The sequence below is a fragment of the Papio anubis genome, chromosome 12 (genome assembly GCF_008728515.1).
Source record: "Papio anubis isolate 15944 chromosome 12, Panubis1.0, whole genome shotgun sequence".
NCBI lineage: Eukaryota > Metazoa > Chordata > Mammalia > Primates > Cercopithecidae > Papio > Papio anubis.
Window position 1 is genome coordinate 58,591,976 of NC_044987.1, and position 17,020 is coordinate 58,608,995.

Sequence of the window (17,020 nt, forward strand, 5' to 3'; positions counted from 1 at the left end):
AGAATACAGATTATTATAGGTACACATATGTGTAAAAAAACAAAAACAAAAACATGCATCCGTGTCATCTTCCATATGGTGGGAAGGAAGGAAGGAAGACGGAGTATGCTCTGTATGGAACCTAAAATGTATCTGTGTCATTTTATTTAAGTGAGCTACAAAACTGTCACCAAGGGTCTCTCACTGGAAAATCTGGAACAACTGGGCATCAAAATTTAAAAGGGCAGAGGGGCCAAGATGGCCAAGTAGAAACAACTCTGGTCTGTTTCTCCTACCAAGACAAATGCAAAAGGCAAGTGATTTCTGTCAACTGAGGGACACAGATGTTCTCATTGGGACTGGATAGATGGTGGGCGTGACCCACAGAGAGGGAGGAACAGCAGGGTGGGGCGACAATTCATCCAGGAGCAAAGGGACCACCCTCTCCCAGCCAAGGGAGGTGGTGAGGGACTGTGCTACCTGCCTGGGATTCTACACTTTTCCCAGGATTTTTGCAATCTGTGGATCAGAAGATTCCTTTGTGTGCCAACACCACCAAGGCCTTGGGTCCCAAGCACAAAACTGGGCATACCCACGACAGGGGCACTGGTTAGCAGCCACTGGGGCAGGCACTGAGCTGCAGGATTTTTACATACTCTGGTGGCTCCCGGAACTCCAGGGTGGCAGGAGAACCATCCACTCCCATGGAAAGGGGGCTGAAGCCAGGGAGGCAAGCAGTTTCACTCAGCAGGTCCCACTCCCATGAAACCTCACAAGCTAAGACCTACTGACTTGGAATCCTCGCAGGCCAGCACAACAACCTGGAGTCTGCCTAAGATGACCAAGTTCCCAGGGGTAGGGGTGATCACCATTACTGCAGCTCTAGTCAGTGATTTTCCCTGGCCATTGCTAGGGAGGTTGGGCAGTTTGGATGAGCAGTATTCTCCACAGTGCAGCACAGCAGCTGTGGCAGATTGTGGCCAGATTGCTTCTTTAGGTGGGACCCAGATCCATCCCTCCTAACTGGCCAGGGCCTCCCTGCAAGATTCCAGCAACTCTAGCCAGGGGCATACAGACAGAACTCTCATCTCCCTGGGACAGAGCATCTGGGAGGAGGGGCGGCCATGGTCTTAGGTTCAGTGGACTTAATCTTTCCTGCCTGCTGGCTCTGAAGAGTCCAGGCAATCCAGATGACGGGGATTCCCCCAGCACAGTGCACGAGTTCTGCTAAGGTGCAGCCAGACTGCTTCCTTAAGCGGGACCCTGATCCCATGCCTCCTGACTGGGTGAGACCTCCCAACAGGGGTGGCCAGACACCTCATACAGTAGAGTTCTGACTGGCATCAGGTCAGTACCTCTCTGGGACAAACTTCTGGAGGAGGGAGCAGGCAGCAATCTTTGCTGTTCTGCATCCTCCACTGGGGATACCAAGGCAAACAGGGTCTGGAGTGAACCCCCAGCAAACTGCTGCAGACCTGAAGAAGAGAGGCCTGACTGTTAGAAGAAAAAACAAATAAAAAGCAACAACACCAACATTCAACAAAAAAGGCCCTAAAAAACCCCATCCAAAGGTAAACAGCCTCAAAGAGAAAAGGCAGACAAATTCACAAAGATGAGGAAAAACCAATGAAAAATGCTGAAAATTCCAAAAGCCAGAATGCCTCTTTTCCTCCAAATGATTGCAAAACCTCTCCATCAAGGGCACAGAACTGGGCTGAAGCTGAGATGGATTAACTGACAGAAGTAGGCTTCAGAAAGTGGGTAATAATGAACTTCACTGAGCTAAAGGATTATGTTCTAACCCAATGCAAAGAAGCTAAGAACCATGACAAAACTGTACAGGAGCTGTTAACTAGAATAACCAGTTTAGAAAGGGACATAAATGACCTGATGGAGCTTAAAAATACAGCATGAGAACTTCATGATGCAAACACAAGTATCAACAGCCAAATCAATCAAATGGAAGAAAGAATATCAGAGCTTGAAGACTATCTTGCTGAAATGAGGCAGGCAGACAAGATTAGAGAAAAAAGATTGAGGAATGAACAAAATCTCCAAGAACTATGAGACTATGTATAAAGACCAAACCTACAGCTGATTGGAGTACCTGAAAGAGATGGGGAGAATGGAACCAAGTTGGAAAACACACTTCAGGAAATCATCCAGGAGAACTTCCCCAACCTAGCAAGACAGGCCAACATTCAAATTTAGGAAATCCAGAGAGTCCCAGGTAGATACTCTATGAGAAGATCAACCCCAAGACACATAATCATCAGATTCTCCAAGGTCAAAATGAAGCAAAAATGTTAAGGGCAGCCAAAGAGAAAGGCCAGGTCACCTACCAAGGGAAGCCCATTAGACTAACGGTGGACCTCTCAGCGGAAACCCTACAAGCCAGAAGAGATTGGGGGCCAGCATTCAACATTCTTAAAGAAAAGAATTTCCAACATAGAATTTCATATCCAGCCAAACTAAGCTTCATAAGCAAAGGAGAAATAAAATCCTTTTCAGACAAGCAAATGCTGAGAGATTTCGTCACCAGGGCTGCCTTGCAAGAGCTCCTGAAGGAAGCACTAACCACTAAACAGGGAAAGGAAAAACCATTAACAGCCACTACAAAAACACACTGAAGTACTCAGACCAACAACACTATGAAGCAACTACATTAACAAGTTTGCAAAATAAACCAAGCAGCATCATGATGACAGGATCAAATTCACACATAACAATATTAACATTAAATGTAAATAGGCTAAATGCCGCAATTAAAAGACACAGAATGGCAAGCTGGATAAAAAGACAAGACCATCAGTGTGCTGTATTCAAGAGACATATCTCAAGTACAGAGACACACATAAGCTCAAAATAAAGGGATGGAGAGAAATTTACCAAGCAAATGGAAAGCAGAAAAATGCAGGGGTTGCAATCCTAGTTTTTGACAAAATAGACTTCAAGCCAACAGAGTTAAAAAAAAGACAAGGACATTACATAATGGTGAAGGGTTCAATTCAATAAGAGCTAACTATCCTAAATATATATGCACCCAATACAGGAGCACCCAGATTCATAAAACAAGTTCTTAAAGACCTACAAAGAGACTTAGGCCCTGACACAATAATAGTGGGAAACATTAATACCCCACTGTCAGTGTTAGACAGATCATCGAGACAGAAAATTAACAAAGATATTCAGGACTTAAACTCAGCTCTGGACCAAGTGGACCTGATAGAATCCACACAACTCTTCACCCCAAAACAACAGAATATACATTTTTCTCAGTGCCACATGGCACTTACTCTAAAATCGATCATATAATTAGAAGTAAAACACTCCTCAACAGATGCAGAAAAACTGAAATCGTAACAAACAGTCTCTCAGATCACAGTGCAATCAAATTACAACTCAAGATTAAGAAATCCACTCAAAACCACACAACTACATGGAAATTGAACAACCTGCTCCTGGATGACTTCTGGGCAAATAATGAAATTAGGGCAGAAATCAAGAAGTTCTTTGAAACTAAAGAGAACAAAGAGACAATGTTGCAGAATCTCTGGGATGCAGCTAAAGCAGTGTTAAGAGGAAAATTTACAGCACTAAATGCCCATATCAAAAAGTCAGAAAGATCTCAAATTGACACCCTAACATCATAACTAAAATAACTAGAAAACCATGGCAGACAAACCCCAGAGCTAGCAGAAGACAAGAAATAACAAAGCTCAGAGAGGAACTGGAGAAGATAGAGACATGAAAAGTTCAAAAAAATCAACAAATCCAGGAGCTGTTTTTTGGGAAAAAAAAAAAAAATTAATAAAATAGATAGAGTGCTAGCTAGACTAATAAAGAAGAAAAGAGAGAAGATTCAAATAAACACAATCAGAAATGATAAGGGGGATAACACCACTGACTCCCCAGAAATACAAACAACCATCAGAGAATACTATAAACACCTCTATGCAAATAAGCTGGAAAATCTAGAAAAAAATGGATAAATTCCTGGACACATACACCCTCCCAAGACTGAACCAGGAAGAAGTTGAATCCCTGAACAGACCGAAAACAAGCTCTGAAATTGAGGCCGTAATATATAGCCTACCAACAAAAAAACCCAGGACCGGATGGATTTACAGCTGAATTCTACCAGAGGCACAAAGAGGAACTGGTACCATTTCCTCCGGAACGATTTCAAACAATTGAAATGGAGGGACTCCTCCCTAACTCATTTTATGAGGTCAGTTTCATCCTGATACAAAAAAAAAAAAAAAAGAAGAAGAAGAAGAAAACTTCAGGCCAATATTCCCAATGAACATTGATGCAAAAATCCTCAATAAAATACTGGCAAACCAAATCCAGCAGCACATCAGAAAGCTTATCCATCATGATCAAGTCCCTGGAAGCAAGGTTGGTTCAACATATGCAAATCAATAAATGTTATTTATCACATAAACACAGCTAAAGACAAAAACTACAAGCTTATCTCAATAGACACCAAAAAGGCCTTTAGTAAAAATTCAACACTGCTTCATGTTAAAAAGTTTCAATAAACTAGATATCAAAGGAACATACCTCAAAATGATAAGGGCCATTTATAACAAACCCACAGCCAATATCATACTGAATGGGCAAAAGCTGGAAGCATTCCCCTGAAAACCAGCACAAGACAAGGATGTCCTCTCTCGCTACTCTTATTCGACATAATATTGGAAGTTGTGGCCAGGGCAATCAGGCCAGAGAAAGAAAAAAGGGTATTCAAATAGGAAAAGAGGAAGTCAAATTGTCTTTGTTTGCAGATGACATGATCCTATATCTAGAAAACCCCATGGACTCAGTCCAAAAGCTTCTTAAGCTGATAACCAACTTCAGCAAAAAAAAAAAAAACTTCAAGATACAAAATCAATGTGCAGAAATCACAAGCATTCCTATACACCAGTAATAGACAAGCAGAGAGCCAAATAATAAATGAACTCCCTTTCACAATTGCCACAAAGAGAATAAAATACCTAGGAATACAGCTAACAAGGAAAGTGAAGAACCTCTTCAAGAAGAACTACAAACCACTGCTCAAGGAAATCAGAGAGGACACAAACAGATGGAAAAACATTCCATGCTCATGAATAGGAAGAATCAATGTCACAAAAATGACCATACTGCCCAAAGCAATATAGATTCAATGTCATTCCCATTAAACTACCATGTACATTCTTCACAGAATTAGAAAAATCTATTTAAAAAACCACAAGGAACCAAAAAAGAGCTCATACAGCCAAGACAATCCTAAGCAAAAAGAACAAAGCTGGAGGCATCACACTACCTGACTTCAAACTATATGACAAGGTTACAGTAACAAAAAAGCATGGTACTTGCAGAAAAACAGGCACACAGAACAATGGAACAGAATGGATAACTCAGAAATAAAACTGCATATCTACAACCATCTCATCTTTGCCAAAGCTGACCAAAACAAGCAATGGGGAAAGGATTCCCTATTCAACAAATAAGAACTGGATAGCAGCCTGGCCAGCATGGCGAAACCCTGTCTCTACCAAAAATAAAAAGTTAGCCAGGCGTGGTGACGCAGGCCTGTAATCCCAGCTACTTGGGAGGCTGAGGCAAGAGAATCACTTGAACCCTGGAGGGGGAGGTTGCAGTGAGCCGAGATTGCGCCACTGCACATCAGTCTGGGCGACAGAGGGAGACTCTGTCTCAAAACAAAACAAAACAAACAAAACAAAAAACAAACAAAACAAAACAAAAAGGAAGTGCCTTCTCTCACCTTCTGGCCTCTCCCATCTCCCAGCACACCTACTTCAGTGCGGAACAAAGCTGTGGCTGAGCTCAGGTGCTGTGCACGCTTGGGACAGTGCTGACATGCCAGCCCCCTGTTGCCTTGGCCCCCTCCAGACTTTGGATGCCAGTCAGCATGGGAGGGAGGCAGGGGGCTAAGGGAAGCTCAGTGCGGGCCTGCAGGTGCCCCTCTGCACGAATAGCCTGGGCACCCTGGAGGGCATGTTGATGGCAGCAGGAGGCAGATAGGCTCCTGGGCAGAAAGCGGTGGGTCCCCGGTAAAAGTCCACCTTCAAGCCATGGATGGCCTGAAGCCTGGGAGCTGGGCTGCCAATTCCGGGAGGAATCCACCTCCCAGAGTGAGACCTTGTGGTGCTTTTTCCGGGCCGCCCATGGCCACCCGTGGACCAATCAGTATGCACTTCATCCCTTTTGAGCCTATAAAAATCCCCAGACTTAGCCAGACTCTGACAGACCTCAGGACTACCAGCTATGAGAATAAGCTGCCCACTTCAGGTCTCCTCCATTCGTCAGGATGATCTGCCTGTGGAAAGGAGCTATCCATTGCTGGTCTCTTTGCTGAAAGCTGGACACTTGGGAAGACCTTCCTGAAGAGAGGAGCTACCGACTGCAGGTCTCCTGAGAGCTGTTCTGTTGCTCAATGAGGCCCCTCTCTGCCTTGCTCACCCTCCAGTTGTCCACATGCCTCATTCTTCCTGGACGAGGCAGGACAAGAACTTGGGACTTGCTGAATGACGGGACTGAAAGAGCTGTAACACAAACAGGGCTGAAACACACCCCCCAGCTTGCCACGTTGCGGGTGACAAGAAGGAGAGAAGAGCTGCAGCCTTCAGGGAACCCAGACGTAGGGGCTTCCCAAGCCAGTGCTGTGACACCCTCTTTGGGGCTCTGCAGTTCCAAGCTTCCAGGTGCCACCATGCTCCCTTCGTCCAGATGCAGGTGCCCACTGTAGAAGCTGCATGCCATACGTCTGGTCCAGCCACAGTCAGATGTGCACAGTGACCAGACCCCACGCTCACTTGCCACACACCCCTTGCTGTTCTGCGCCTGGCTCGCCCTTGGCAGGTGTGGGATCCGGGCGGTAGCTCGAGCTCAGAGGGCCAAGCGGGTGGAATGAGCCCAGTGGCGTGAGCAATACTTAGGCAGAAGGCGCCTCTGGTCACAGAGGTTTGCAGCTGGTGAAGCACACCCAAAGGATCCCATGACAAGAGGACTGATAGTATTTGACTTTAAGACATATTATAAAGCTTAATGATCAACAGACTGTGATATTAGTGAAAAAAGAGAGAAACAGATAAATGGAATAGAATAGAGAGTCCAGAAATAGACCCACATGCATACAGAGGGTCCCTGACTAATGATGGTTCAATCTATGATTTTTAAATTTTGTGATGATGCAAAACTGACACGCATTAGTAGTATATAGCAGTCTCCCTTTATCTGCAGGGAAGACATTCCAAGACCTCCAGTGGTTACCTGAAACCAAGGCTAGTAAAACCCTATATATACTCTGTTTTTTCATATACATATATGTCTATAATAAAGTTTAATTTATAAATTAGGCACAGTAAGAGATAAACAACAATAATAATAAAATAGAACAATTGTAACAATATACTATAATAAAAGTTATATGAATATGGTCTCTCTCTCTCTTTTTCCCCCTCTCTCAAAACATCTTATTGTACTATACTGTGGGTATAGAAACCACAGAAAGCAAAAGCACAGATAAAGGGAGATTGCTGTACAAACATTCAGTTTTTCACTTTCAATACACTATTCAACAAATTAAAAGAGATACTCAAGACTTCATTCTATGAAATGGACTTTTTTAAAAAAATAATTTTGCCTAACCATAGGCTAATGAAAGTGTTCTGAGCATGTTTAAGGTAGGTTAGGCTAAGCTATGATGTTTGATAAGTTAAAGAAATGCATTTTTCACATACAATATTTTCAATTTACAATGAGTTTAACTCCATCATGAGTCAAGAAGCATCTGTATAGTCAACTGATGTTTGAGAAAGGAGCAAAGGCAATACAATGGAGCAGAGGTAGTCTTTTCAACAAATGAGACTAGAAAACTGAAATCTAGACGCAAAAAAAATGAATCTTGACCCAGACCTTACACCCTTCACAAAAATTAACTTGAAATGGCTCATAGACCTTAATGTAGAATATAAAGGTATGAAACTCTCAGAAGATAACATAGGAGAAAACAGATAGTCTTGGATTTGCTGATAACTATTTACTTAAGTTTAAAAATTGTGTTTTTTAGAGAGATGGGGTCTTGCTATGTTGCCCAGGCTAGTCTCAAACTCCTGGGCTCAAGTGATCCTCCTGTTTCAGCCTCCCAAAGTGCTGGGATTACAGGCATGAGCTACCACATACAGCCATGGTAATGACTTTTTAGCTACAACACCAAAGGCATGACCCTTTTATGAAAGAATTTATGAATCGGACTTTGTTAAAACTAAATACTTCTGTTCTTCAAAAGATACTGTGAAGAGAATGGAAAGACAAACCAGACTGAGAAAATATTTGCAAAAGACTTAGAATGAAGGGTATCAAGCTATCATCCAAAATATACAACAACTTGTAAAACTCAACAGTAAGAAAATGAACAACCCAGATAAAAAATGAACAAAAGTAGGCATAGTGGCTCACAACTGTAGTCCCAGCTACTTGGACGGCTGAGGTGGGACAATCACTTGAACCCAGAAACTCGAGTCTATAGTGAACTATGATCGTGCACTCCCACCTGGGTGACAGAGCAAGACCCCATCTCCAAAAAAATAAAAATAAAAATAAATTTAATAGACAAAACACTGGAACATACATCTCACCAAAGAGATGTACTGATGGCAAATAAGCGTATGAAAAGATGCTTAACATTGTATATTACTAGAGATTGACCAATTAAAACAATGAGATACTACTATATACCTGTTAGAATGTGAAAAGTCCAAAACACTGATGATAAAACCAAATACCTGAGAGGATATGGGACAACGAGAACTCTCATTTGTTGCTGGTAGGAGCACAAAATGGTACAGCTACTGTGGAAGACAATTGGGGAGTTTGTTACTAAACTAAGCATGATCTAACTGTGTCATCTAGCAATTGTACTCCTTGGTATTTACCCAAAGGAGTTGAAAGCTTATGTCCCCACAGAAACCTACACACGGATGTTTCTAGTGACTTTATTCATAATTACCAAAACTTGGGAGCAACCAAGATATCTTTCAGTAGGTGAATGGATAAATCAACTGTGATACATCCAGATAATGAAATGTTATCCAGCTCTAAAAAGAAATGAGCTAACAAGCCATGAAAAGACATGGCGGAAATTTAAATGCATATTTCTAAGTTATTTGATTCAGGGCAGAGGACTACACAAGGCTGTGAACATTGGGAAGTTAGGGTCACTGTGGGCCTTCTTAAAGGCTGGCTACCATGCAAAGTTTTTCACCTTTATCAGAAGAAAGTAGTTCTTAGTATTTATCTGTGATTCTTTAAATATGCCATATCAAAAATCATCCCTCTTTACAGTCCTCAAGTTTTTGATGTGTGATACTCTCTCTCTCTCTCTTTCTCTCTCTCGGCCCTCAGAAGTCAAATGATGAGGTGCTGTGACCACCAGAATGAATGCTAAATAAGCCACATAATAGATGACCGCTAGACTTGTCTATCCCACAGGGTCACTGGATGGTCCAGGGAGGTTGAATGCGTTTTTCAAATCCAAGTAAATAAATGTGGAGGGTGATGTTAATGACAAAATTTTCCTTACACTTCTTATGCTGGGAGAACTCCTACTCATCTCTTACTAGTCATTCATTCAGCACCAGTATTAACCTCTGTTAGGTTGACCATACTCTTTGATAATTATTTACTTATATGTCTGTCTCTCAGTTCTCCAATAACACATTCCTTCAAGTGAGGGCTCCTCCAGAGCTAGAATCCATATGTATCCTATAGTCCTCAAGGCACAAAGTAGGCATCAGGAGACTAGACTTGCTAAATCAAAGAAGGATAAACTATCAGTGATTCTCAGAGTAGACATCCTCCCTCCAATTTTCAGCCTTTTCTAAACCTTTGGAAATCATTATTGGAAATGCATCAGCCAAATCCCAGGGAGTTCTGCAGGGGTGAAGGGAGGAAATGTACCACCAGATTATGTTCTTTAAAAAATGTATCTCCTAATGACTGGAAAACAGCACCAGGCATTATTTTATTTACGGAACTCAAATCAAATCACCAAGAGGCAAAGACCTAAGTAGCAGGAAGTTCAGCAGATAATTGACTAATCAGAGCTGTCTTCTCATCCTATTTGATTCTAGGGTTAAAGAAAATCTGTGTTGTGCAATCCATTTATAATCTAAACACATACATGACTTTCTCCCCCCGAAACACCAATGCTCCCAGCTTAACTGATGCTGAAAACTCTGCCTATATTGTAGGGGAAAAGAGCTGAAGTCCAGTGGATGTAGCTAGTGGAAGAGTGCAGGAGACATAAATTGAGAGATAGCAAAGATAGAACAAAAGTTACCTGGAGGAACAAGAGATCTTTTGGAGAAGGTGTCCAAGTGGTTTCTTAGGATGCTCCACTTATGGGTCTTCTGGGTGAGCCTTTTGGATACTAATAGCTACCATTTATTGAGCCATTGCCATATGCCAGATGTTGTGGCAAGCATTTTTAGTGCATTATCTCATTTTAATTCTCAGAACAACCTTGCAAGTTCAGTATTGGTACCCCCATTCATAGATGAAACTGAAGGTCAGAAGATTGTAGTGATTTGCCCATTGCCATAGAGTTAAGAGCTACAAAAGCCATGAATCCCTGCAGATTAGATTTGACTCAAAGCTTCTGCCCTGGGTCGTTAACTATCCTCACAAAACCACTTTTCTTTTCTTTTCTTTTCTTTTTTTTATTTTTTATTTTTTATTTTTTTATTTTTTATTTTTTATTTTTTTTGAGATGGAGTTTTGCTTTTGTCACCCAGGCTGGAGTGCAATGGCACTGTCTCGGATCACTGCAACCTCCACCTCCCAGGTTCAAGCGATTCTCCTGCCTCAGCCTCCTGAGTAGCTAGGATTACAGGCACGCAGCACCACGCCCAGGTAATTTTTATATTTTTAGAACAGACAGGGTCTTGAATTCCCGACCTCAGGTGATCCACCCGCCTCAGCCTCCCAAAGTGCTGGGATTACAGCGTGAGCCACGACGCCCGGCCCACTAAACCATTTTTGAGGCAGCTAGTATTTCCTCCATTCTACAGATGAGGAGACTGAAGCCCAGGGATGACTTAACTTGCCCAAGTGACACAGAGAGTAGCAGAGCCAAACCAGGTTTCCAACTCCAAAATCTCTTCTGTTTTAAAGATAGAAGAAGAGCAACCGCGAAGAGTGAGAACGTGCCAGATGGCCCCTGCAGGCCAGGCACTGCCCTCTCCTAGGACACAGCTCCGACCCACCCCCAACCTCCACAATTAAGCCACTTTCAAGAATTTCCTTTTCTCTACCTCTGCCCCAGTGTGGCCCCTGAACTGAACAGGGACTGGGTGGTTCTTGGGAGAGTCTAAAAGATACCTTCGCAAAGATTCCCTAGGAAGGGAACAGCCAGGGCACCACCAGCCCTGGTGCTCCCATTCCCACACATCTGAGCAAGGCCCGTGCATAAGACTGGCAAGTGCTTGAACCAGGAGGCAACCAAACTGGGCTCAAACACAGCCCGCCGGTTTTGACCAATACCAGCAGCTCCCCTTTTCAAAGCATCTATTCAGCGACAGACATTTCACTAGGAGTTTCCTCCATGTTTTAAAATTTAATAGCTCCCCCTCCACCAACGATTGGTCCTATTTTACAAAAGAGGAGCCTCCGACTCTTGGGGATGAAGCGACAAGCCCAAGGACAGAAAGTCCTTACGAGCTTGGGACTTGAACCCACTACGGCCCCAGACTCTGCTGTTGCCCGGGAGCAGAGGAGGGAGGAGCTGCCAGTGCGGAGGGAGGTGGGGAGAGAGGGCAAGCTCCCAGCAGCGCGAGCTGACGACAGCAGGTGTTTTTTTTTTCCCCCAGCACTTTTTCAGTCAGCATCGTTCCTGGATTTTTTTTTCTCCCTGCTGAGCGGCGTAAAAGGGTGGGGCCGCTTTCCTGCAGCAGAGGCAGAGGCGGCGGCGGCAGCTGCTGCAGCATCTTTCACGGGCAGCGGCAGAGACCGAGAGCTGCAGAAAAGGGTGGGGTCGCTTCCCAGGAGAGGAGGCAGTGGCGGCGGCGGCTGCGGCATCCTCGCGGGCAGCGGCGGAGGCAGCAATGCTCGGTCTTCGCTGGAGGTGATGGCCTCCCAGTACTGCTAGGTGGCCGGCTGCACTAGGACGCCGGCAGGAAGGAGACTCGAGCCCGGTCCGCGAACCCTGCGGCCACACCGCCCGGCCCCTCCTCTGCGCCATGGCTTAAGCCTGCAGCCACCTCTCCTCACGTCGCCGCGCTCGACCGAGGTCTGTGCGCCGCCGCAGCCGCAGGGAGGGGCGCGTCCCAGACACCCTCGCCGGGGACTCGGGAACGCCGTGCCTCTCGCCCTTCGGCGCCTGCAGCAGACTGCGCTCCCAAAGGCGTTTGCAACCGGTAATTGAGGGACTCTACAGACTCTCTTAGGATAGCTCTCCCCGGGTGCTCGCTGAGGGAGGAGGGCGAACTAGCTCCGGCTGATCGGGGGTAGAAAACGGTGGGAACCACATTGGCTGGTCAGGATCGGAGGCTGAAGGAAGATTAGAGACTTGCTTTAGAACCTCAAGAAGAAAGAGGGGGCCGGCTTTTCAGCTAGCATCATGGCGTGGCCGTGCATCACGAGGGCCTGCTGCATCGCCCGCTTCTGGAACCAGTTGGACAAAGCGGACATCGCGGTGCCGCTGGTTTTCACCAAGTACTCTGAGGCCACCGAGCACCCGGGCGCCCCGCCGCAGCCACCGCCGCCGCAGCAGCAGCAGGCGCAGCCTGCACTCGCGCCCCCCTCGGCGCGCGCGGTTGCCATAGAGACGCAGCCAGCCCAGGGCGAGTTGGATGCAGTTGCCCGGGCAACGGGGCCAGCGCCTGGGCCTAGCGGTGAGCGTGAGCCGGCGGCTGGCCCCGGCCGGGGCGGGCCGGGCCCGGGCTTGGGCTCCGGCTCCACCTCCGGCCCCGCGGACTCGGTGATGCGGCAGGACTACCGCGCCTGGAAGGTGCAGCGGCCCGAGCCCAGCTGCCGGCCGCGCAGCGAGTACCAGCCCTCCGACGCGCCCTTCGAGCGCGAGACCCAGTACCAGAAGGACTTCCGCGCCTGGCCACTGCCGCGCCGCGGAGACCACCCGTGGATCCCCAAGCCAGTGCATATCCCCGCGGCCTCCCAGGCGTCGGCGCCCATCCTCGGGGCGCCCAAGCGCCGGCCGCAGAGCCAGGAGCGCTGGCCAGTGCAGGCCGCCGCTGAGGCCCGGGAGCAGGAGGCGGCCCCGGGCGGAGCTGGCGGCCTGGCGGCCGGAAAGGCGTCCGGAGCGGACGAGCGCGACACGCGCAGGAAGGCCGGGCCTGCCTGGATGGTGCGCCGCGCCGAGGGCCTGGGGCACGAGCAGACGCCGCTGCCTGCGGCCCAGACCCAGGTCCAGGCCACCGGCCCCGAGGTTGGCAGGGGGCGCGCCGCGGCGGACGCCCTCAACCGGCAAATCCGCGAGGAGGTGGCAAGTGCAGTGAGCAGCTCCTACAGGTGAGACGCGGCCGCTGCTAGCGCGGGGGAGTCGCCGCGCAGACGATCCCCAACGCAGGCCTAGCGTGCAGCCTGCCTCCAGTCCCAGGCCACACCCTCTCCCCAGCCGCCTCCCAGGCCACCTCCCGTCGAAGCCTTCTCTTCTGCCCTGTCCTGTGCGCAAGCTGTTAGTATTTTCCATCTCAGCCTGCCTGGCTCTTTCACTTTACAGCTGTAGCGGTTTTCTCCATCTCGCCCACCTCAGATCCCTGCCTGCCCACAGAGACCCTTTGCAATGTCAGCAGTGGCTGTGCTTCCGTCCTGCCCCCACCCAGCTCACCTGCTATGTTAGCCTGGATGCTGCCCTTTGCCGTCCGACAGGGTCCCCATTCTTCTAGAAGAAGAATTCTTTCCAAGTGGCCTCTCGCCCTCCTCCCTAGCCCAGTTCCCTTGGCCCTTCATTCTTTCCTCCCTCTCTCAGTCTCTGGGCAACACCCAAGCACCATACCTTTTTCTAGATTACCCACAGGATCTTTACAAATCACCCTCCTCCTTCCACTGCTGGAACTTTGAAGTCATTGTCCTTCTACTTCTTACTAGCTGTGACTTTTATTGATTTGATATTAAATATTTTATTTTTATTTAATTAATATTAAATATTCAACATATTTTTGAGTGCCTACTATATGCCAGGCACTGTGATGGACATTGTGAGGATTAAATGAGATGATTCAGGAGAACAGCTTGTGCCTAGCACATAGTCGTAATTAGTACATCTTGATTCCATTCCTACCTTCCACGTGATGCCTTATGATCCTAGATGCCTCCAGCCTTCTCTGCTATTGAGGCATCTTCTTTCTCCTTTCCCTACATGTTCTCCAGATGTCTCTCATTCTCTTGCCATCAAAAAGCCCTTTCTCCATCTCACTCAATTCCTTGCAGATGAATGCTTTCAAGCATGAAAAATCTCTCTCTCTCTCTCTCTCTCTCTCTCTCTCTTTCTCTTTCTCTTTCTCTCTTTCTCTCTCTTTCCTTCTGGAATTTTCCCTCTGCTACAGCCTCAGCCATTCCAGTCTGCCTTCTTGCCCTTCATCCATCCTGTATATACTTCTGACGGCTTAGCTTTCAATTCTGCCCTTACGTTTCAACCAACAATTAGCTAACAGAACACGGTTGACTCTGGACATGTAACATTGCATTTGGGGTTTCTCGAGGAAGATGTGTATGAATAGTAATTGAGCTAGAGGTGTTCAAAATGCAGCTTATGGGGTCCTTCATCAATGTCACAGCTTTCTGCTGCCTTCTTCCTGCAAGAGGGTGTGGTGCGGGAGGACTAGAGAGTTAGTCTTTTGCCAATACTCTGTATGTAGCCTCATGTTAGACTAATGTCCTTCTCCACTGAACATTACCAATACTCTCTCATAGGCTGAGGAAAGAATGGCATATCCAGACATCCTTCACATTAAGAGAAAATCTGTCCCCCAACTCCTACCCCTGCATTTCTCATCTTCCTGAATTCCACCTCCCACTTGGCATCTCTCTCTTGGTTTATTGCTGTCACGACAGCCACACTGGGAACCCAGGAGTACAGCACTTCCTTTGAGCTCTTGGTCAAACAAGGACATACATCCTTTTCCTTGAATAGCCATGAGATGGTAGAATGTTCACTATATTTTTATGCTGCTATCAAGCGGGGAGCAAAAGAAAAGAGGGGAAATAAACAAGAGATATAAAAAAACAAAGGCAGGATGTAGTTTTCTGGTTCTGCTATGGCTTTCTTGCTTCAAGACCCTACTTCATTTCTTGATCTTCCTACCCTGAGAAGCCCACGTCTGGCCCAACATCATAGATTACTGGCCTGGCCTCTTCATCTTCCCACTCTCATTCTAGCACCCTGTGGCAGGTGGAACCTTACTACCCACTAGCAGGAGCTGTCTCTTCTCACCACCATATAGTCAATGCCAATCAAGAGAGATTCCAGATTCTTAAGCCTCTTTGGGTGATCCTGTTCAGTTTATGATTTCAAGTTGGCAGGACTTGCTTTGTTTATGGATGAGTGACCTGTCACTCAAGGAATGACCACATCCTTTGGATATAACGCACTCCAGATTTGGGGTTGTACTTTGTTCCGTATAGCCTTTTTCCTCAAAACAACAGCTTAACTGTGCAGTAAGCATGTCATGCTTCACGTTACACACATATTGGAAATGACTGGATTTGGTGGGGGAAGGCTATGCCCTCGGCGCTGGTGAGAATGATTATTTTTAGCACTTATCAATTCTATTAACCTGTCAAAAAAATCTTTTAACACCTCAAAAAAATTTTTAAATTTAGGTCTTTTGTAAAATTTAATTATACCTATGACTTAGGGGTCAGGAGTACTATTTTGCTATATAATCAGAAGGGTTTTGAAATATTAAGGGAATGATTATTGTTAAGAAACATCAATTTCTTTAATGAACAATTTAAGTGCATGACAAATTTGATGTGAAATTTAATGGTTTTTTTGTTCCAGAATAAAAATGAACAAATAATTGAGAAATTCACTTTGATTAAAAGTAGATATAAAGAAATAAGATATTCGGTACATTAAATACACAATAAAGAAAAAATCATTGGCAATTATAAGCTTATCTAGAACATTGATTTTCCTTCCCTATTGTCTCGCATTCTTTTCCTTGCTATGATTCTAGGATATCTTCTGAATTTAAGTACCATGTCCACTGTAGATGGGCCTTATGTCACCTTAGAAGCCAAGCTGTGCTCCACTTCAATGATAATTTGATTTACAAACCCTTTTCTTCTGCCATTCTACATAAATTATGGTGTGTTTACACCATGGTGACTGGTTCATCTCGTGGACTTTACAAATGACATCTGCCGCATGACATCAATATGAACAGTCTGCTTAAACAGAAAGGGACATACAGTCCATCATGTAAAATATACATTCAAAATTCAGAATAATATGCGTGCTCATTGTTTTACTTTACAATTTACAGTCATAAATAACATTACATACTCTCTGACGTTGTGGTTTTGAGAAACCTTCCCTATTCAATAACTCATCTAATTCCCAATCCATTCGTATCAGCCTGAGATTTTTGCATTCAAGTAGTATCCAAGATAGCTTTAGGGTTATTCACAAACATGAGTTTGATTAATTTTTAATACATTCATTTTACATAGATGATGTTATAAAACTGAGAAGCATGTCTTTTTTTTTTGAGCCGGAGTCTCGCTCTGTCGCCCAGGCCCCAGGCTGGAGTGCAGTGACCAGATCTCAGCTCACTGCAAGCTCCGCCTCCCGGGTTCACGCCATTCTCCTGCCTCAGCCTCCCGAGTAGCTGGGACTACAGGCGCCCACCACCTCGCCTGGCTAGTTTTTTGTATTTTTTAGCAGAGACAGGGTTTCAGCATGTTAGCCAGGATAGTCTCGATCTCCTGACCTCGTGATCCGCCCGTCTCGGCCTCCCAAAGTGCTGGGATTACAGGCTTGAGCCACCGCGCCCAGCCGAAGCATGTC

General features: G+C 45.8%; 1 protein-coding gene across 2 annotated transcripts in view; it reads left to right on the top strand.

The window, feature by feature from the left end:
• The first annotated feature begins 11,868 nt into the window (after positions 1–11,868).
• The window catches only part of MAP6 (microtubule associated protein 6), an 80,867-nt gene continuing 75,715 nt past the window's right edge, over positions 11,869–17,020 (top strand). For both annotated transcript variants that reach the window (XM_003910432.5, XM_017948772.3), the window contains exon 1: positions 11,869–13,515. In XM_003910432.5, coding sequence (XP_003910481.1) covers positions 12,608–13,515 — 908 coding nt within the window. In that variant the 5' untranslated portion in view covers positions 11,869–12,607. The remainder of the gene's footprint in view (positions 13,516–17,020) is intronic.